The sequence below is a fragment of the Passer montanus genome, unplaced genomic scaffold (assembly GCF_014805655.1).
Source record: "Passer montanus isolate IOZ18808 unplaced genomic scaffold, ASM1480565v1 scaffold218, whole genome shotgun sequence".
In the NCBI taxonomy this organism is placed as follows: domain Eukaryota; kingdom Metazoa; phylum Chordata; class Aves; order Passeriformes; family Passeridae; genus Passer; species Passer montanus.
This window is the reverse complement of record NW_024366792.1, coordinates 269,747-292,950: the sequence shown is the minus strand read 5'-3', so window position 1 is coordinate 292,950 and position 23,204 is coordinate 269,747. Positions and strand designations below refer to the sequence as shown.

The window sequence follows — 23,204 nt, the reverse complement described above, 5'->3', positions numbered from 1 at the left end:
CAGGGGAAGACTCCAGACTTTTCAAGTGCCAGATGCAGAAATTTTTACTTTTACTTTTTATGTCAACTACTGAAGCTGTTGGTTGACATAAAATTACAGATGTCATAAGAAAGCTGTAAAACTGCCTGACATTGGAATTATGGGTACCAGCAATTTACAAGGGTTTTTTCTATTAAAGAAACCCCAAAACAATAACAAAAACTCCAAACCTGGGGAAAAAAATCTGTAACAAACTAATAAGCAGACTGACACTCCATTTGACCAGAGGCTGTAGCAACACCATGGCAGAGATGATACAACAGTCCTATTTTATACCCTTCTCTAGATAACTCCTGCTCATGACAGATGTTTAGAGCCCAGCTCACAAGCACAAGTTCTGTTGGTGAAGGATGTCACTCTCCTGGGTGCAAGGGTTGCTTGGGCTGGGGACAACGAGAATTAATATTCTCTTAATAGCTGTGGAGAACTTTGATGTCTTTAGACAGAGAGATCTCCAGTGGCACTAGTACACAAACAAATCACAGTGTAATTGTCACTGAAAGACGTGCAGAGAAGGTAATGAGAAAATGGTCAGCACAGGCCCAGAAGCAGCCTTGCTGCATTTTTTATTTTCATGCCAGGACAGCAGACAAATGGAAAATACCCCAGGAAATGCTCTGAAGGACCTCTGTGTTGCAGGTCTGGCAGGTACCATAACCCCTCAGAGCACAGACAGAGACACAGCGGCTCCCTGCTGTCCTGCCCCTCCCTTACAGTGCCCAAATGCAGAAAGGAATGTGATTTTGTACTGCTGGTGTTGCAGAGTTTCGGAGATCTGCTTGCTAATGCTGCTCTGCATCCTATCCTAAATCCTACTGGAGTGAAACCTGGTGGAACCCAAATTTAATTTGGGGAAAGGAAAAATTTACTGGGAGATATCTTTCTACTCCAAAGTTTCCAGGCTACTTTCTTCTGAAATGTCATGTGTTTTTCTGATGGCATCTCCAAGCAGCTGATGTGGCTTAAATCACAAAGCAGAGAACCTGCAATCTGCCTGCCCAGTTTGCTCTCCCTGTTCACATCAAGCAACGAAGGCCCCAGGACGGCAGATGGGGCCTCTCCAAAAAGCAAAAAAGTCTTCCTGTACAAACCCTCACTGCAATTCCCTCACTTTCCTTTTAGTCTGCAACATCTTGAAGAAGCCTTAAAGGTGACAATGCCTTGCAGGCACAGATGTAGTATATTTTTTGGGTTTGTATTAACACACAACACACAACAATAGATCCTAAAAATCCAGCATAGTCAGTTCTTTCCTAAGTGAACTAACTGGACAACATGGGATCTACTACTGGAGTTTCAGCAAGTATAATATATCAAAATTTATGCTAAAAAAAATAAATTCCAGTATTTTCTTATGGAAATTCCTGATGTGTTTGTATTTAGTTATTTTGTGCTCCAATACCTTTGTGATAAACTGCTGTGTCCAGCGAAAGCCAAGGCACTGTAGAATTCATGTGTAGGAGAGAGAAAATCAAATCTAGCCTTACTCTAACAATACTGACCTTATCACGTCCTTAGTTGCTTGTCCTGTTGCCTTGTTCTACCAGGTATAAAAGCTTTTCATCTGAGCTGACAACTTTGGAGCTGGTTGGAGCTCTGAATCTTTGTCATTCATAGAGCAGCATTTATTAAAATTCATAATACTTGTGTGTGCTTCCAGATCCATGCTATTTAATAGAGTAGTGCAGGTTCACAGTCATTAGACATTGATAAATGCAGCACTTACTGCCAAAAATACTAACTGTTGATACCAAGATTGCACAACTCTTAGACCAATCATAAAAATCAGAGACAATGTTTTAAATTAAACAGAAAACATTCAAAGACATTTTACCTACCAAGATTGCACAACTCTTAGACCAATCATAAAAATCAAACAGACACAATGTTTTAAATTAAACAGAAAACAGTCAAAGACATTTTACTTCACAGTCTTATTAATATGTATAATGCATTATGAAATCCATTTTATTTGCCTTCAACATTTTCCCAGCTGAACAGGAAGCTTTTAAAAAAACAATCACTACTTTGAATCTCCTCTGCTGCATGCAGAGGAGATGCATGCAAGTCATGTTGTGCCTGAGCCAATCCTTTAATACAATTCTTTAACACTGGCAAGCAGTCATATTAAAAAATGAATAATGACTGCTTAATTTTTCAGAACTTGAAATAATTTTGCTATGAAATTTTGAATGCAAGGTAAGGAAGAAGAGAGGACCTGTGGTTTGAAAACTTTCATAAAATCCCACCAGGTTCTGGTACTCACTTTTTCCCCTTTCTCTTGAAGATACCATTCTCTTTTCAATGTTTAGCCCTCTCAAAACAAAGAGAAATATTCAAAGCTATTTGCTATGACTATTTTTCATTACAAGGTTTGGATATAATTAAGAGTAGTCATGTCTGAACCCAGATTTAACATTACTGATGATCCTTTAGATGCTCATTTAACAAGTCTCCACATACACTAAGGGCAGTTTAATCTCCTTCTTACTAAACCAAGTATTATTAAACCAGGGTCCAGCAGCAGGAGTCACGAAGGGACACACATGGCTTTTATAGGGAGCTGAATATGGACAGTATGGAAAACAGTGCAGTGGAAATCACTTCAGGATGCAGATATTAGGAAAAAGCAGCACAGGAATTGCGTTCACAAAACAGGGTGAGGTATCAAGGCTTGAACAGGAATCTTTCTCCAACATTTTGGTTTCTAAAATATTGACATGCCAATACCTACGTGAAGTTCCTGCAAGAAAATGGGACTGGGTATGCAAAATGGGATTCCAACTGTACACACCTCTAAAAGTCAAGAAGGAAGATTTTTTTACGTGATTAATTTCTTTATTGCTTTCTGCTACCCATTCTCTTTTTTGCTGTATCCTCCCTTCTTTTTCTGTCATCAGGCCTAGATTCCTTTTCTTTCACACCACGTTGCATCACTTTATTAGAAAGAATATTAGGACAAGTATTTTCCTATAAGGATACTCAAAAACTAACCAGGTTACCTATAAGAAAATCTGAAAACTCATCTGGACAAGGCCTAAAGGAACTCCACCCAGCTGCTGCTTTTCTGAGCTGCATCATGCCCAGACACCCACAGAAAACCCTTCCCACCTAAGTCATTCCATGAGTCCACAACCTTTCTTTTTAACTCAAAGGAGTAAAGACTTGAGTTTATTATTCACTTGATTGACCCTGGTTGCTTTTCTTGTCCAAATACAGCTAGTTTGAGTTTTTTCCAAGTCCCAAACTGCTTTACTCCTTCTACAGAAATATATTTTCAATAAGAATGAAAAAGCCTGAAACTCAGCATGTTAAACCAATGCTGGTATTTATTCACATGATACCACATTTATACTATATGTAAACTACCTCTATTCCCACAATTTGATCAGTTTGAGAGTTTCAGTATGTTCCCCATCACCGTAACAGAGCTGAACTGATTTTTGCTTTGGCCAGTTTAAATAAGATCATAAAGATCCTTGATGACTACTGATGTAGCTAGCTACAAGTCAAACATTAGCACAACTATAAAACTCACAAAAGTACAATCTACTAACCAATCTATTTGAAAAGTTAACTCACTCTATTATAACTGAAATCTTACATTGGTCAGGCTTGAATAAGAAACTAGACTACATTTATGCAGTACATTTACAGATCTTTTTGCTGTAATTTTATAAAAAATGCATTGTTGAGACTACAGTGAATTAAATGGAAACTCAATCAATAGTTCCACTGTGAAAAAGTAACATAAACTATTTTAAAGCCTCTCTAACCTTATTCTCTGCATGAAGCATGCACAACTCACAAAGAGGTTTGAGAAATCAAGCAGTCTGTTATATATGTTGTAAACTAAATAAAGGTGCTATTAATTCAATAATATTGTGTGTCTGCACATAATCACACACTAAATTTCTGTGCTTTAGTGAAGTATGTAACAAGTATTGATACAGGATTAGCACTATTATTAGAGCTTCTGTCAAGTATGCAAAACCTAAACCCCAAAAGTTGCACTGAACAATAGATTATTGATTTTGGGGACATTTAATAGGTGGGAGAAGGAAACACAGGAAAAGTTTGGCTGCTATAATACCAAGTGTAGCTATCCTTTAAATTATAGGATGCACTCTACTGAACTCATGAGAAAACTGACAGCAACTCCAGCAATAACTGCATCATTATTTCTAAGTTCCTTTAACGTTATTGCAGCATATTTTTCATAGGCCTAATCAATAATTAATCTAGAGTCATAAAAAATTAATAATGACCTAAAACTGTGAAAAGTTAAGAAATCATTCAAATGCATTTTAAACCCATCCTATTACATGGTTTCTCCCATTCATCTGCTCTTGTGTTTAGGTCATAAAGGAAATGATAAGAGAAAGAAATGCACAGCAGGTTTTGGGTATGTTTTAATCTTTTGGGCTCTTTGCACTGGCCCTCTGCAAACAAGCAGACTCTCTGCTGACAGAGACCACAGCCATCCTTGGGACTCTCAGGATGTGCAGTGTGATGCAGATCTTAATCCCAGTGGGTGCTGTAAGCACGTCACTGAAAAGTAAGAGTTACACACCATTATAAGCACCCATTTGGTTTCCTGAACTGTGAAACAACTCTTTAAAAATTGACTGTTTCTCAGTAAAATATTGCAACCATGCACCTAACAACCATTTCTAAGAGTCTATCTGGAACAGAAATCTTGACCATTAAATCACTCTGTTTCAAGACAAAGATACATCTTAACTCCTGATTCTTTAACTTAAAACTAGAGTGTTCTAGGAAGACCTTGCACAATTTATCATTGTGAATTTATACAGATATCCTAAATCTGACCCTAAGCTGAACTGAATCAGATGTATCATTTTAGGTGTGACATCAAGCTGGAAGATAATCCATGAAGGCTCATTCACTCTACAACTCAGGTTCAGTCTGTCACCACTGTTGTACTCACATACCATCATCAGTAATAAGTTCATGTGTGTTAAGACCTGAGTGCCCATTTAGCATTATGTGCACAGGATGCAACAACTCTCAAAGCATCAGTTCCTACTGTCTCACTTATTTCCTGCAAACACATCCATATTGATCCATTTTCATTCAGTCTCTTCAACAGCTCCACTGAGCAGTAGCCACAGTTGTGACAAAATGATGTGTGCAAGCCCACCTGTGTAAAAAGCATTTGCTCTGACTTCAGGAATGGGATCTGCAAACTACTTGGCTCTATATCCACCACCTCATAGAAATTCCTGATGAAATACACCAGTGAAGGAAACACATCAGGGAAGAATTGTTTATTGCAAAAATGCTGGGATGTGAGAACGGGCTGAGAAGAAGCACCAGATGCCCCTTCAAAATGCCCCAGAAGTAACAAAATAGATCATGAAACCTGTGGTGCACTGCCCAAGAAAGTTATAAATACAGAAATATAAAGTATCATTTCTCCAGAAAGGTTTTTTGTGTTGTTGCTGTTGCCACATTCTGCTGCATTCATAATAGATTTATTTATTTCATGTTACTCAGGTACTGGCAACTGGATTATTCCTTTGCACTTTAGAGGGAGAAGATCTCTCTCTAAAGCAATTTGAAGGGACATCACAACGTATAAGCTATTTGCTACCCACAAAAAGGCACCCAAATGTTGCCAGAAGCTTGGAGAAGTTCTGAGTTGATGCAATACCTTAGGTTTGTATGTGATGCACAAGGCTTGGCAGACTAATTCCTGAAGCTGATATTAAAACTCAGTTGGACTTTCTAGAGAGCAGAAAATGCTGATATTCTTTCAAAGCTAAATCACTGAAACAAATATTTTTGCCATAAGGCTGATGTTAATGACTTCACCCTTGAAACACTGCTGAAACAAACTTCTCCTTTTCAATGTCTGGAGTGGCTGGTCTGGAACCAGAAATCAAGTCCTGATGAGACTGGGCATGATGCTCCAAAAGACTTATTCCACTTTTAAAAATTCTCCTGATGACAAAATCACTGTCAAAAAATTGAGATGGGTCTGATATTTCAAAATATGCTTTAAGCATCTTCTTTTGCTCCTGCATTTTTCATGTCTTTCCCATTGATTAGTTCTGGAAACGCTTGACTGTAGTACTTAGGGTTACTTACACTGCATTTGTGAATCCCTATTGATTCTTTTCCTCTCTTTTTAGAACCTCATGTACCTTATCATGATAAGCAAGTGCAGGGATATTCCTACAGACCAAAACAAAAAAAAAAAGTTTATTCACAGATGCAGATCAGAGGAATCTGCTCTGTATCACAGTATTATATTTCTTTTTCTTGAGCCAGGTCTCATAAGCTCTCAAAAGAAATATAATACACCCAAGGATAGCTCAGCTATTATTTTGGGGGCATAAAATAAGCAGGATGGCTTCTGCTGCAGTGTTAGAAACAAAACAGGTTTAATAAAAGGCATAATAACAAATACAAAAACTCGAGCCAGCTGCAGAGGTCTGCTCCTGGTAAAAACACCTCACAAAAGCACTTAAGCTCTTTTGTTCTCTTATTTTCTACCTGATGGGTCAGGCAGGACTTTTTGGCTTCTACGCAAATAGATGTTCTCAAGTTTTTGGTGAAATCCCTGAGGTCCTATGCGGTGGCTTTTGACCGGATCGTTGAGAGAAACTTCTGGGCTTCTCTCCTTTTTTTGGGGTACAAAGGATAGCTTTGCCACTCTGTCATTAGGGGGCACACTCCTACACCACCAGAGCAGTCAATAATTTGATGATGCACTGCACCTTTCTTGATCTCCAAATCTGCATGTATCCGAGCAAATAAATAGCTCTATGTGGTGTGCTTGGGAAAGAAAACATGAAAATCCCTTAGGTTTTTGAAGTAGGCAAACAAAGAGAAGTTAACATAGTAAGGGCAATATCCATGAAACTAAAACCTAAGTATACTTCTGAAAAGAAAGGAGGGAAAAAATGGGCAGTTACAAATTGTGTCCTGTGTATTTTCACATTGCTATTTTAAGCCTAGTTAAAGCAGCTCAGTAATAACTGGAAATACCTTCCACCTTAGAAGGCATCAAATATGGCTTGCAGACTTCTGTATACAGAGAACACCTGCATGAACAATGCCTGGTTCATAACCCCTTTTCTCAAAGACTTATATAAACCTTCTGATCAGGAGTTTTTCTAGAAAAAAGCTATGTGGTTTGTTTTAACTAACAAATGGGAAAAATGCATTTGTACTTCAGAACCAGAGCAAATACAATCTCCCTAACTGCTAAGTATTTTAAAAAACCTGTACAATTCCTTTTAGAAACCTGATTAAACAGAGCAATATATATATTACAGTAGCTCTCAAAAGTGTTGGCTAGCTTCAGGACACAATATAAACAGGTAAAGCAATTTGTTCACAGCATTTTTCTCTACTTCCAAATGCATTTTTTTATTATGCATAAAGACAAAGATCTTTTGGTACCTTTAATCCCTTCCTGGAAAAGTCTACCAGATTCATTGGTGGACAGTCTACGATGTTATTCAGGTTGTCAAACTGATTATTTGCAATGGGACGTTTTCAGAATAACAGGTAGGATAAAAAAAAGGCATCATGTGTCTGCAAGCAGGAATACAAGCCTTCTTTCACTTATGTTTTAAAGAAAAATTCAGTAAAGCACCTAATCTCTCATGGTTACCCCTTAATGTTAATTTTAATAGGTCCTCAAGAAGTTAAGGAGAATCAAATAATAATCAGATTTATTTCACAGTGCCTAGTTTGGCCAAAAGTCATTTGTGCTCTCTGTCTAATTATGAAGCACTTTGAAGGATTTTTTTTATAGTCAGGTTATATGAAAGCTGCTTAGCAATTCCACAAAACTAATCCAGTGTTCAAGAGACACCTATTCACTGAGATTAAGTCAATTTTACAATATGGAGTTATCCAGTCACCTGGAACAAAGGAGGTGTGTGGAGGACAAAGAAAGCAAATGCTGAGGAAGGAGTGGCAAATGGGGAACATAAAGAGAGATTTTTAGAAAGAGCAACAAGGAGAAATGGATACATATGCTGAGTGAATAAAATCAGAAACAATGAATCCCAAGACAGAAGTGACTGAAGTACACGGATTTGTGTAGAAACATCACCCTGCTGATGAGAAGGAGCCCCTCTGAATCTGCACAGCATCTGTCAGCACCAATTCTCACAGCCTGAGTGGGCATCTAATGACAGGCAGTTCATACAACACCAGCACATGACAGACACATCCCTGTGGAGCAGCACAGCACATCCAAGCCTGGCATGGATGGAGAAGGAAAGAATGGAGTCACTAAGGGCTGCAGCTGTTTTCAAGTTAGTTCACCTTGGGATGCTTTTCCAGTTAAAGATTATGTCAAATTCTGACAGAATTTATTTTGCACTCTCTAGGAGAACTGGACATTATCTTGACAAAAACACTATATTTTGAATATCCAAAATTGCAATCCAATATCTCTACGTTTTATGTAATTTTAATATCATTAAAGCTCCAATGCAACCAGCAAGCTTTTATGAGACAAATTATTCTTTTTTAAAAATAAGCAAATAAAAAGTCACTTCCAATACATTCAATGTCTCTTATAAATGTATCTTTGAGGACTACAGCAAATGTAAGAGATCATTTCACACTTCCCAAATACTGCTAAAAATTAGAGGGCACCAGCCAGTACACCCAAATGTACAAAACCTTTTTAATTTTCAGAACACCTAACCGAGAAATTATAATAAAACAAGTGCCACATATGTCACCAATGTTCTAAATTCACTGATTTTTTCACAGCTCCCCAACCCTGCTGTGATGCTGATCACAAACAGAAGTTCAAGAGGTACTTGTCTCACTTACACAAATGATTTCAGTATTGCAGAAATTCTCCTGCTACTCGGTAATTCAGCTGTTGGCTTGACTACACGAAGTACTGACACGAAAATGTATGTGGGCAAGGAAGAAGAATGCTTTCCTTCAGTGCTTCTGTAAGTTGAAACTTTTTTTTAATTACATTTGAACTGATATTTGAAGATGATTCAATCTGTCCAAATATGAAATAGCCAAAAGTAAAGGAAAATGTACCCCACAGAAGAAACTGAAAAAATGTACCCCACTGAAGAAATCCTGTGAGGTTACAGCATGCCTACAGTTCAAATCCAAGTTTGTACCAAAATAAAGGTAAGACTAGAATTTTTTATTTTTCAGATTTTTTATTTTATTCATTTGGGAGAAGGGGAGGAGATATTTTCTGTATAAAATCCTCAGCCCTTTGCAATGTCCTACATATTGGGCTGTCAAGAAGAAACAGTTTCCACTCTGCCTGCAAAAGTTTCCTGAGGGCAGAATAATGGATTTAGTGTGAAAAAGTGGGATCTTCAGATTACAAAATTTAAAGATGTCCAATGTTTTAAATTTTAATGGTGTTACACATTTGAGTCTGCCCCTACTGCCTTGTCAAAGTCAGGACTACAATAATCCACAATGATGCACAATGAAGAATATACATCACTCATATATCAAATCCTTTTGGTAACACTTTGATCAATATAAGACAATTTAATTAAATCTGGTTCCAGAAAATTTTAGTGTTTTCATGTGCAAAGACACACCTCAGATACGTCCAACTCCTCCAGCAGTAACTGTACTTAAAAATAAATCCTTAGATAACTCCCTGGAACAGCTCTAGTCCTCAGGCCAGGGCTTGCAGTGAGGAGGGGCAAAAACGAAGTAGAAAATGCCTCATCAGCAGAAATCCCAGACCAAATTTCTCCTTTTGTTGCCCAGAGAGCCATTACAGTTCTTACTCTCATTGAGAAGAGGGTTTTCTTTGCAGGAAGAAAAGGATACTGCTTCTTCAAAAACCACCATTCAAATACACACAATGGCTCTAGAGTTGCTCTCATGCCTTCCCCCTGAAGTCATGTGTAGTTGTGGGGATGCTGTTTACTCACAGTATGGAACTTTCCTTCCAACATCTATTTGCTAAATGCAATTACCACATCCCCTTGCACTTCCTGTCACTAACGATGAGTGTCAAATAGGCTGCAAAAGCAAGAACAACACTTAGACCTACCAAATTCAAAGCCATACTGAATTCTCTCTTACAGCCCCCTAGCCTGAGTTTTCTCCTAGAATGCTGACTGCCAAAATGAGATGAACAAAGAGAAGGCAAGAGCACAGAGCATGGAAAACAATGTTTTAGATGAAGACCTCAGGGTAGCTCACCAGTCCCACAGGAAGAGGACTGGGATTTGCCAGGCATTGCATTTCTCCCACTTCTATCCCTGGCACTGCCCAGACCTCGGGAAGCTTACATAAAAATTCTGACAATTTATTCCTCATCTGCAGAAAACTGGCTGCATGTTCATGTACAAAACACATGTGCCAGGTGTGATTGTACCCTTCACCAACTTCAACTAGCACACATCCTTCCATGGAAAGATGGAATACAGCAGTCCCTGGATCAAACCTTGTAAAGTCGGGTGGCAAAACAATGGCACAGCTGTGCTGAAATGTTGGTACAGATGTTTTTGACACTGCTCTATCCCAGCGGGTGAAGGAGGGAGGAGATGCCCTACAAAGAGCTTTGGCCACCGTAAGTGGAAAAGGAAGAACGGGATAATTTTCCTCCTGTCATCCCAGACGCTGCCTCTCCTCCTTTCATGCTTGCCTGCCATCCATGAGACCACTTCAGTGATCAGTTCTGGCCATCAACAAATCCTCACACAGGCTGCTGTGCACCATTGGCATTTGTTGGGATAGATCCAGGGCATATCAAAAGCATCTCTGCATCCATCACTGACTCCAAAGGGCTCTGGAAGCTGTGGAGAGGGGCATCTTTGCACTATTATTTAACCTCTGTCTAATCCAAACTAAGGTTGGGAGACAGCCTCATGAAGGCTTCTTTCAGGATGCTGTCTGCAAAGCAGGGTAGGGAAAAGGAGAATCTCAGTCTGCTGCACACCCTAGTTAATTGTTTACAAGCTTGACAAAATGTACTGCACCAAATCTTTACACACATTTGGTGACAAATGTCAGACTGTAATGACACCTCTTATAATATAATAAAGAATCATCCAGAAAGCTGCCTGCATTATTTGGGAGAGGGACTCAGATTTGATAAGTGGATCAAAATTAGTTTAATGATTCCCTATTTAGCATTTAAATCCACTCATAATGTGACATTGTACTTCCAATTAGGGAATGAAAATGTTGATTAAACATTTCTGTCATTTCAGATTAGACATCACATGCTATCTCCTTATTATTAAAACTTTCATATTTTGAACATAAAAAAGAATTTGTAGAGTCAGGCACAGGGTTTAAGTTTTTATAATGAGCCATTCATCTTCAGGTCAGGTTCCATAATAACTAACTGCTATGAGTTAGTTCAGTGGGAGGAAAATGAAACGAGAAAAAAATGGAAATTAGAATAACGGCTGAAATTGTGTCATTGTTGTACAGACTGAAGCATGATGGTATTTAAAGTGCCCAAACTCCTTGTGACACCTCATTTCTACCTCTGCCACCACAATTTCATGAAGGCACACTGCAGAGTAGGCAGTAAATACCTACTGGCAGGGCATCTGACATGACAATCAAGGCCCAGCATTATTTTTTTATGAGAAAATATCTCAAAAACTTTTAATCAGAGGACAAGATTCCAGTGGGGGAGACAGCACATTCTGGGGAACAGGCCTATGATAATTTTTTACTGACTCTTTTCCTATTATGTTCAGCTAGCATGGCTGCTGCTGGATTGTTCTTCCACAGAAAAACATTGTCAGGAAAGCAGGCAACATTATTTTTAGCTGTCCTGCTTTTCACAGCAACAGCAAGGTGTCACACTGTTAATAAATGCTCATGGTTGCTTCAAAGCAACAAAAATAGGGTCTGCCCTAACCCAGGTAATCCAGCACAGGGCTTGGTGTCTGGGGCAGCTCCTCTGAAAAAAAAAAAAAAAGGGAAAAAAAAAAAAAAAAAAAGCACTTACTTTGGTCTCAAAAGCACAGCAGTGGGAAAAGAACAACACCTCCAGAATGCGAGATTTACAGGGACTTTTCAGATGGAATGGCTACTATCAATCATCTCTGCACTCCCAGCAGGAAATTAGATTTCTCGTTGTTTAATGCTACAGTGCTTGACACAAGTCTATGAATTTGTAGTCCCAGTAGTGCTGCATTAAAAATCTGTACTGTGGACAAAGAGGGGAAAAATGTAGCAGAGAGAACATCTTTTCAGACACTACCTCTCTGGTTTTGACTGATTTTTAATTTAATATTGTGTTTTAATCAGCAAACCAACTATGTGAAAGGACAAGCAATGTACATTTGTGGAGCAAACACTCCTCATGTTAGTCTTGTCTACAGGAGGAACAATTTATTTCACTGTCACAAGTTGCCAACCAGGCCCATCACTCATTTCTTTAGAAGACTAAAAGTCTTCAGAGCTGCTTGTTTAAGCAATACATTTGAGACTTACCATTCCTGATTGCTTTCATAGGGTGTTTTTCTGACCACGTTTCTGCTTTTCACTCATCTTTACCCTTTCTTTCTCTAGCTGCTAGAATAAAGCAACGACCCATTGTCTCCATCAGAATAACAATTAATCCTTTGACCATTCCTGGCACTTTTCTTATGGAAGAGTTCAAGTTGCCTCAGAACTTGGTCAAAGAGTGAGCATTCCATCCAAGCTCCATAAAACAGGTGGCTCTGAAGGTGGTTATTTACAGTCCGTTATCTCCTTTTTACCATCTAAATCTGATGGAAACTTTCATCCCCCCTGGAAACATAGTCACTTCACTTGCCAGGAAAACTGTCCCAGCCTTATAAACACCAGCTGAACAATCATGGATTTGAATAATGAATGTTGGCCAGTCTATCAGTGTTAGACTAAGTAAAATAAGAACCACAAACTGCTATCTGTATGGATTAAAATAATAAATTAATAAATAAAAACCCCACCACACCAACTGCTTTTAATGAACACATGGAGCATTAACTGCAGATTCACTGCTAGACAATTCTCAACCCTTGTGCTAGCCAAGCCTCTCCATCACACTTAAAGGTCAGGCATGCCTCATCTACATTTTATGTTCCACCTGAACTGAAATCAGAGCTGAGTGCTGCTTACCAAGGACTTTTTTCAGGGGGATCTGATGGCACTGAGTATGAAGATGGAAATCTATGTGATCAACTAAGACCGCATCCTTTGCTACAAATAAAATGGCTAACAAAGTACTTAATTTCTGCAGGGAAGAGCTGCCTTCTATGTCAGCCTGGCAGCTGTGTGCTGCACTCACCTCAACAAAGATGAAGCAGGGGATGATGGAATAACTTCTCTGGGTATTGTTTCCTAAAGCCATTTCTCATCACACTTCTTGGGGAGGCACTCTTCAGAACTTTATATCCTGAAAAAGAAAAGACAGAGGTATTTCAGTATATTTCACATTTTTACAAACTCCAAAATAAGGTTCATAACACAGAGCACCGACCTAATACACTAAGGACACAGACTAGTAAGAACTTCAAGGTCTACTGTGTACAAAACACCCTGAGAAAGGTCTCCCTTTGCAACACAAAAGAAGAGACAGACATAGATACATCACATACAGATTGAAGGGTGATAAGGAATACAATAGTTTTCCTTAAATACAATCCACTCCCAAGCAAAAGATTCTTCCTCCAAATTGTAAAATCACACTTTCAGTCTACCAACCTGCCTACAGTGTGTTTTAAACCAGGAGATTCTGGTAATTGACTTTTAAACTTGCACTTTGAGAGATATGCTTACAGTACACTGACTGTAGACATCAGATCAGAATGTTTATCTGTATAGACCTGCTCACGATGACAACATGTGCTATGCACAAAAACACTCTACCCATAACAAACAAGTACAACGAAAATGCAGTGAAGACCTGGGCCTTTTCTGCAGAGCCTTTCTGACCTGACAGGAATTCATTCATTAACACACCAAACTCTACCCACTTAGCATTACTTCAGGCTACTGGCTATCCTAATTAACATAACCCTATAACACTGTGCTAGGACACTCTTTTTGCATGAAAAGTATAAAAAAGAGAAAAGAAGATTAACACAAAGAAATTTTACAGCCAAGTGTGTGTCTTTTTCTGCACGCATGAGGCAACACATCAAGAAACTAAGTCAGGTTTAAATGCCGTTACAGGGAGATACAGACCAGGAGAGAAGCTGGAAAAGCAGTGTGTAGTCCACAGCTGCCAGGTGCAGGATTGCACAAAGCATGAGACACAGGAGAGAATCCAAATCCTCTGCTATCAATTTTAACCCAAGCACAAGAAGCAAGAACACAGATTCAGGTGGGTCCAGTCTCACTTCCAACACTCACAAAGAAACTCTGCCCTGATGACAAGCACCTCCATGTGTCAGGGCCAGGGAGGAGGAGGGAGATGGAAACTGATGCATTTTGCAGATGCTTTGCACAGCATCTTCCTGTGTCTCTTTGACCTCACTGGCACCTGGGTGGCAATTCAAGCCCAGGCATATGGAGCCAGTGAGGTTCACAAAGGGGTCAGTGCTTTCTAACCAGCTCTGAGTAGGGTTACTGGGAGAAATACTATGATCAGCACAAGTGAGTTCACCGGAGGTTATGATGGTGGAGCTGGACCAGCTGCCAGTGCTTGCCACCTGCACCATGATGCAGGCTCTTGTCTCACCACCTATGAACTACTTAATGTATTCCTCATCTTTGCTCCTCACAGTCTGACCACAGTTGTAAAATACACAATGTATATGATGGATTTAGGCACAGAAGGGCTACTGTGACTTCAGTGAGGCCACATTTTGTGTCAAGAATAGCTTCTGAACTGCTAAGCATTGAGAAATACAGTTTCAGAGCAAACAAAATAGTCAGGAATGTCACCTGTGACCTACCTCAGATGCTCCCATCTTACACTGTATCCCATTTTAAAATACAAATATTCTCAAAACACCTCATTTTCCAAACAGACTTCAACTCTACTTATTAAATAAAATGGGGTTTATCTCAGAGGTTAGTGTCATTGCTTAAAAAAAGACAAGGTAATCCAACCCCATTTGGACTGTGGAAAAAATCCCAGCAATTCATTTTTTTAACAGCACTTTTAACACCCCCAGCTCTTGTGCCCTGTGGCTTGGCAAACATGGAACTTGGTGGAATAGCAGATTAAAGAGTCAGATCAGCTTACAGAGCATTAGTCAATGAAGGCTAGACTAAGGTTAACCAGACTAAGGTTAGAAATAACCAAGATTTTCCATACCACTATACTGTAACCCCAAGCTATGCCTTCAGTTGCAACTGATGTGTGTTCCTAACCAAAACAAAGGGTTGTAAGGTAATTCAAGAATTTAAATACCTTTCACAACAGATGACTGAAAACAACTGAACAAACTGGCAAAGAAACTGAGGGTTCATAGTCATATAAAAATGCCTGATTTAACACTGATTTTACAGATGTTTATGCCTGTTCCTTTAAGCTGATTGTGCACCACTGGTTTAAAAAACTGCACTGGCTATGGGAAAGCATTTTACATGCCAGCTTCTCTCCTATGTGACGACACATTTGTGTCAGGCTGAAGTAGGAAAAGACCAAATGGTTGCATGATCAACTAATTTCCACATTGTGGGAAAACTCTCAGCTGCTAGTGCTTGGTCTTTTCATCAGGTTCCTTGACAAAAGAGTAAAGGGAAGCAAAGGTGCAGTCTTGGTGGGAGCATCATCTTTTGTCTCTTTTCAGCTGGCAATGACTCCTCTAGGGATACTGACAGCAAAACACAGATTACAGTAAACCCCAGATGCTTCAGCCTGCAGAGCAGTCAGAGATAACCCAGTTTTGCTCAAAGGACCATAATAAGATGTAAAAGAAGTTTTGGTAAAAATCTTGTTCTCTAATCCATGTATATCTCTTCACATTGAATAAACTTTCGGAGTCCAAAGCCTCTGACCAAAGTAATGGCAAGTAAAAGCTATAACATTAGCATCAGCCTTCTCATTTATTATTTCTATTTTTATCAACTTGTCTGAATTGCTAAGGAACTCATGTGAGCAAAACTGTAAGAGTCTTTTTGGATCCCCATAGCCGTGACTTTTTCAGGCCTGGTATGTTATCACAGCATGAGAGCAGACCTGGTCAAGCCTATTCTAACTAATTAGGGGCCACTGTAGAGGGAATATTAATAATATGAAGCTTTGGTGTTATGAGGTGCTTCCACTCTTAAAACAATACATATATTGTATAATGCAATATTTGTGAATTAATTAAAATCAGTTCTCCTCTTGCTCAATTTACCTCACCTGTGCATTTGCAGAAAGCCCCATATCTACAGCATAGGAGGTTATTGCCTGGCATTTCCTGGGAGAACAAGTGGAGACAGAGAATATAAATAAGGGAATTGAAAACTGAATGAAAAGGACAGCAAGGAAAAAGAGAATTCAAGCTGAAGTGATTTTCTTGCCGCAGGGGTCTATCCAGTGGAATGGCTTTCAGAATGCCCCATTCAGGTATGTTCTAAAGCCTTTTATGTGAGCATGTGGCTGACAGCAAGAAGGACATATCTAGGACAAACTAGCATTCACTGAGCCTTTATAGTCTAAATTCCTGCAGCAGACACAGCACATTCAACTGTTGTTCTGTGTGACCAGTCATCCAACCAGTTAATTTGTGGTCTATTCCTCTGGAGACAGTGGTCAAACCTATGTTTTTTAAGCCATGTCCTGCATAGGAAAGAAGAGAAGATGAACAATGTATTTCACATATTGCCACAGTGGATGTCTGGGCTTCTGTGGAAAATACTCAAACCAACAATCCAGACATAATTACAGGCCCTGTTCATCACAGTTTTCAACCACATTTCAGTTAATCAGAATCAATGCTTATTTGTTTTGCTGTAGCTGAGAGACCACCAGCCTGAAATCCAGGAGCTGCTGCACAAACCACAGCAGCAGCAAAGTCACTGGCACATGTGGGACTGCCCCTCACAGCAGAATCCCATATCTTCCCTGACCAGAGGTGAGGAGGGTAACCACTGGTCATTTGGAACCAGGATGTGATGCAAACACAAACTAAAAAAAAAAGGATTTCTGTCTCTTAGTTTCATGATCTTTTCAGTAGCAGCTAAGATGGTTCCAAAACAGGGTGTAAATATTACATTAGAAGGAACAACAACTATTTGTGTAACAATGTAAAAGATACAAACATCAGTATTTCCTTATGCAAATTACTTGAATATTTCTGCACGGATGACTCAGACGTGTGTGAGGGAGAGAAAATGATGCATCTGACTCCATCATCAGAAGGCTAAATGAATTACTTTATTAGGCTATACGATATACATTGCATCTAAACTGAATCTGTCTTGCACTCACCCTTGCTCACAACTGCACAGAACTGCACTCATCCTCTGACTGTCTCGTGGCAGTCCCTGATAGGTCAAGGGAACAAAACATCCTCACTTTGGGTAAACAATCTCCATATTGCATTCTACTTTGGCACATCAAGCAAGGAAAGAATTATGTTTTTCCTTCTTCTCTGCTTGTCTCACAATTTTTCTCTGTTCAGAGGGCATGTGAATACCACATTTGAACCTTATGTTAGCAATTTGCAAACCTCTGTTGGCAATTGACTTCAAATTATAAAGATCTTTACTCTCATTAAAATATGAATTCTGTTTACAAGTAAAAAAAAACCAAACCTCTGCATCATTCCATCAACAATCAGTCTGCCCAACTGAAACAACTGGGTAATAATTGCTAACAATGATTATCCAATCTTTGGCAAATAACTGAAACTTTATAATCACTACATATTATACTATCTCTTACAGATCTCACTGTAAAGTGGGGTTCTCTATTTCCTGTGGGGGGAAACAGTTGAAGCAATTTTCCAAACATCATACAGTGACTCAATGTATAGGCTGAAGAAAGACACATTCTTCTCAGACTCCTGTCAGGCGCTCTGTCCACTTGACAATACAATCTCTGCACTTCAAACGTGTTTGCTAATTCCTGCAGAAGGACCACACAGTCCTCACTTTAGGAATACAGGTTTCTCTGACTGGAACCAGAAGAACACACACTGCAGCCTTACAAAATAAGGGCTGATCAAACATGCCCCGAGATGTGACAGCATCATCCTCTCTGTAACTTCACCTGGCATGTCCAAAGGCACCACCATATTATCCCCCTGCAACCTCTGTATGAGCATGCCTGCAATTCTGAACAGGTCACAACAGAAAAACAGAGGGTTAAAATTCCTTCCCCAGAGCACTCTTGCACATAAATCAAACCAATGCACAAAAAGGGGCCGAAGGAATAAAAGGTAAGATTTTACTGTAAACAACAATCACTAAATTCCAAGTACAGACTTCTTCACTGTTTTCAAAGTAATTGAAACCACAGTGATAGCATGAATAGTTTCAAAACACAAACCACATGACAAAAAGGACAAATGGCTTTGTGGCATAACATCTGCTTGCCTGCCTTGCACCCAAACACAATGCAGACCGCTTACCTGAAAACAGCAAAACTAAGACTGTAACATCATGGTTGAAAGAATTACAAGGTACCAGGCAACTGGCACTCAGTTTGTTACCTCAGTGGCACACAACACACTAATTTTTACCTACAAATGAGAAAGTTATCCTTTGGATCATGTTGCCCTTGAGGAAGTGTGCCCTACACACAATGGGACTTGGGAAAGAGGGAAGACGCTTGCTTACACCATCAAAGAACCCTTTACCCATTCACTGTGAATGGAGAGGCAGAAAGCCACCAACACCATGTTACTAGACCAGTAACACAGTGAGTCTGGAGAAACAGTCCAAACCTGAGTTTCTGAGTCCTGCTTGATCTTTAGCTGTTAAATGTGAAATTGTCTAGTGGCAATGAACAAATAAACAAATGTGTGCTAAGCCTCAGGCCTTGGCTGGTGGCTGTCTCCAAGAGCACTCCTGTGTGAGCAGCACAATGCCCCACTTTGCCAGAACACTGAAAAGAGGAGCTAAACTGGTAAAGCAGAAGCTCAGTTTACTGAATCTAGATCTCACCCCAGAATTCAATTTGTTATAAACCCTCCTGGTTTCTGCCAGGAGAACAATACCATTCAACAGCGACACCATTCAAATAAATTGCCCTGTCAGTGAAAGTAATCCTTACAAGTGTCTCCCGGCCAACAAACTAACCACATATCACTAATAGCAGCCAAAAAAAGAAATAAAAACAATATGCAAAATAAATGCACACATGTTCACCATTACATTAAAAAAAGACGCTTGCTTACACCATCAAAGAACCCTTTACCCATTCACTGTGAATGGAGAGGCAGAAAGCCACCAACACCATGTTACTAGACCAGTAACACAGTGAGTCTGGAGAAACAGTCCAAACCTGAGTTTCTGAGTCCTGCTTGATCTTTAGCTGTTAAATGTGAAATTGTCTAGTGGCAATGAACAAATAAACAAATGTGTGCTAAGCCTCAGGCCTTGGCTGGTGGCTGTCTCCAAGAGCACTCCTGTGTGAGCAGCACAATGCCCCACTTTGCCAGAACACTGAAAAGAGGAGCTAAACTGGTAAAGCAGAAGCTCAGTTTACTGAATCTAGATCTCACCCCAGAATTCAATTTGTTATAAACCCTCCTGGTTTCTGCCAGGAGAACAATACCATTCAACAGCGACACCATTCAAATAAATTGCCCTGTCAGTGAAAGTGCTCCTTACAAGTGTCTCCACAGACTCCCGGCCAACAAACTAACCACATATCACTAATAGCAGCCAAAAAAAGAAATAAAAACAATATGCAAAATAAATGCACACATGTTCACCATTACATTAAAAAAAACCCCAAAACTTTGCAGAATTTTTTCAGAAAAATTTTTCTTTCTCTGATGAGAATTCTGACCCTTTTCTGCTAGCAGAAGTCACATATACACATTCAGCACTCAACACAGAACAGTGATACTTAAGTAATCAGTGATACTTAAGTAATCTTAAGTAAATACTTAAGTAAAGTAGATATTTAAGTAAGTAGATACTTAAGTAAAACAGTGATACTTAAGTAATATAGTTCACAGCATATCTGAAATGATATGTCTTAGTACAAAGCCTACCCGGTTATGAAGAAAGCTACATTCATAACTATCTTGATTCCTAAATTCATTATTTTAGAAACATGTTGCTGAATCCCTGGTGTCAAAGCAGAGTTTGATACCTGGAAGAAAGTGATGCCTTAGATTTCAAGAGCTGTTAGGGCTGTTTTTCCTTGCTACAAGCTTCATGTAGAAAGTATCCCATGACTGAGTGATAAGCAACAGTACAAAATCTATGGATAGGCAGACTGATAAGGGCTCTGCACCACTTATATCTTCAAGAGAGTTCAAGTGTTATGTCAGCACAGCAGAGGCCTTGTAATAAATAACTTCTCACTGTGTGGAGGAAAGTGAAATTTCAATGCCACAGCTTCTGTCAACAAAATTTTAATTTTACACCACTTGGCCAGAATTTTACAGATGTCAAAGAGAGCCCAAACATATCTGCGTGAATAGCAGGTATGTGCATACTAATATCCAGAAAGCCAAACAAAATGGCCACAAACCCAATTCTGAACCCTCTCAAACCCATGAAACCCTCCTTCCCCAGCAGGTCTGGAAGTGTCATCATGGTTGGTCTGGTCCATTTGGTGAGACACTGAATTCCTTCTGAAAATTTTCACTGTACCACTTACTTTGTTTTGGTTTGAATGAAACCCACTGAAATGTGTGTCACATCAGCAAAACCACATGAATAAAAGGCTTTACCTGTTATAGCTGATAATACTCCTTCTTGCAGACGTATAAGTGGTACATGATAAATGAAGAAGGAATCTGACTAATTTCATTAGGGAATTCTTTTAAAAAAATAATAAGCAGTCTCCAGAAAAACCCAAAACCCACTAAATTTATCCATGCAATTACAAGACTGTCCTGCTCCTAACTCTCCTTTAAGTAAAAAAACCTAACTGCTCTAGATCTCATTTCAGCCTTTCAAACTTTAAAGTGAATCTAAGGGAAACACTTGGGAGAAAGAAAACTATTCCTGGCCTCCACCTATCCCACCTGAAGGCATGAAGGCACATCACCTTGATTTAGACCAATTAATTTGCCTTGTGATCTTTTCTGAACAAGCAGAAAAGGCAGGTTTCAGGTTGTTTCTTTTACTTCTGACTGGTTAAAACTCCATTTATCTTTAAGGGTATCCATAGCAATAAAATAGCAAGTGTTGGCATTAATGTAACTCTTCCTATACATAAAGGATTCTGCATTACAGAGATTAGTTATACGATCAGTTTAATGAAAATGTAGCAGGCTATCGTTCCAAAAGTAACATAGTTGAGATCCAGAACTGCAACTGATATGGGCCTGAGATACAGGTACTCTGTTTATGCTAAATCACCATGTGTAAACTATTACTTGAGAGTTCTATGTTCAGTGTCTCCTTTGCATAACTCACAAAAAAAAATAAACACCATTTCTGATTTGCACATACAGTCTTGCAAGACTCTAGCTGGAAACCAGCAATCCCCCTGGTATTTGGGATACTATCACAAAGGGCTTGTGACCAAATTTCACCCTCTGAAACCAATTCAGTTCTAGTTGGTAGAACTGAAAGCACCAACAGGCATTGAGGAAATGGAACAATTTCACCAGGAGAAAACCAGCACCTTCCACCTCAGGCTTCTAGCTGGTAAAAAAGGAGGAAGAAATTCAAGGAAAAGAAGAAAGCAAAGCAAACTTCAATAACACAGAGAGTAACACAATGTAATGGTGCAGATGAGAGGAAAACTGGATGAACTACAGAAGAACTCCTACGGGATGGAGGGTAGGAGAGGAAAACAGACCACAGCTTTTCCCTGTGATATAAAACCACAAGACTGAAAATTTTTTTTAGCAATACAATAGACTCTGGAAAACACTCTACCCTCACCCTCCCAAAAACATCAGGGTTTTGCAGAAGACAATTTCATATTATTTTTAAATTATTAAAATCCTGTGTTATAAGAAAAAAACATTCAGAGACATTTTCTTCATTCACAAAATTTGTACTTTACTCCAGAAAATTGGTTTTGTTTTTTCTTTACAAAACCTCCTTAGTCAACTCTTCTACTGGAACCTATTGAGCTATTAAAAAAAAAAACAATTGTCTGCTTATATGTTAGCAAGAATGAGAAATATTTTTATTTATAATGGAGCTTCACAGCTCTGCACAGAACTAATTTTAGGAATACCAACCCAATATTAAAAACACATTTCAAACATATGCGCTGCATGGTGCTTTTGTATGCCATATCTGCTGAGCCTAAGCCCAAGCAAGCTGCTGATCCACACATTTAAGTGCAAGGATGAAGCATCTGCAAAGTGCCAGCTATTCTCAGGCCTCAGATGGATATCTATGAGTAAATTTCCAAACCCCTGTCCTCTCACAGCCCTTCTACGACAGCTTAGGAAGATAACACTTTGGAGGGTGTTCACATAGATCATAGTATAAAGATCAACAGGCAGAAATATTGAGATGAGCATGGGAAGGAACAGAGCATAGCAATGCTGGGCAGGGTAAGGGGATGAGAATCAGGTGATTAAGGTGTTTCTATGTATTTCTGATTTTTTTTTCTCCGGGGGGTGAATTCTGCATTGGAAATTTCCTCTCAAAATCATAGTGAGCTGGTTTAAAAACTAGTCATGTAACAGGCACAAGCCAGTGGACTCCAGATAGAAAGAAAAAACACATTCATTCTGTTCCCTCAGGGCTCAGCAAACTGTGTGAGTATTGATTGCAAGCTGTAATATTATGAAAGTAAACAAACAACAGCCTCTCCACAGTGTAGCCTTTGGCAATGAGGTCCAGGGGCAAGGCCTCTTGCTCCTCTTATATTCTGGAATTCATATTGCCAGTGGAGCTGTCAGGGACACACAAGGACTGCACACTCATACTCCTGCAAACCTGGCAGCAATCTCAATCTCATGCGGATCTTTTGTTGGTTCACTTGGTTTATAAACCTCCACCTTCATCCCTTGCCAAGACAGACAAAGGATTTCTAGCATACCTGCTCTTTTCCCTCAGACAAATACCCTGGTAGAACACCCTGGTAGAAGCTGTCCTTAATAGCATTTTTTTTCTTTTTCTTTTTATTTTTTTTTTGCTTTCCT

At 39.2% G+C, this 23,204-nt stretch overlaps 1 protein-coding gene across 4 annotated transcripts in view; it reads right to left on the bottom strand.

Annotated features, from left to right (window-relative positions):
* The window catches only part of PLPPR1 (phospholipid phosphatase related 1), a 118,072-nt gene that overhangs the window by 49,363 nt on the left and 45,505 nt on the right, over nucleotides 1-23,204 (bottom strand). For all 4 annotated transcript variants that reach the window (XM_039709582.1, XM_039709581.1, XM_039709580.1 and 1 more), the window contains one exon: nucleotides 13,313-13,420. In XM_039709582.1, coding sequence (XP_039565516.1) covers nucleotides 13,313-13,375 — 63 coding nt within the window. In that variant the 5' untranslated portion in view covers nucleotides 13,376-13,420. The remainder of the gene's footprint in view (nucleotides 1-13,312; nucleotides 13,421-23,204) is intronic.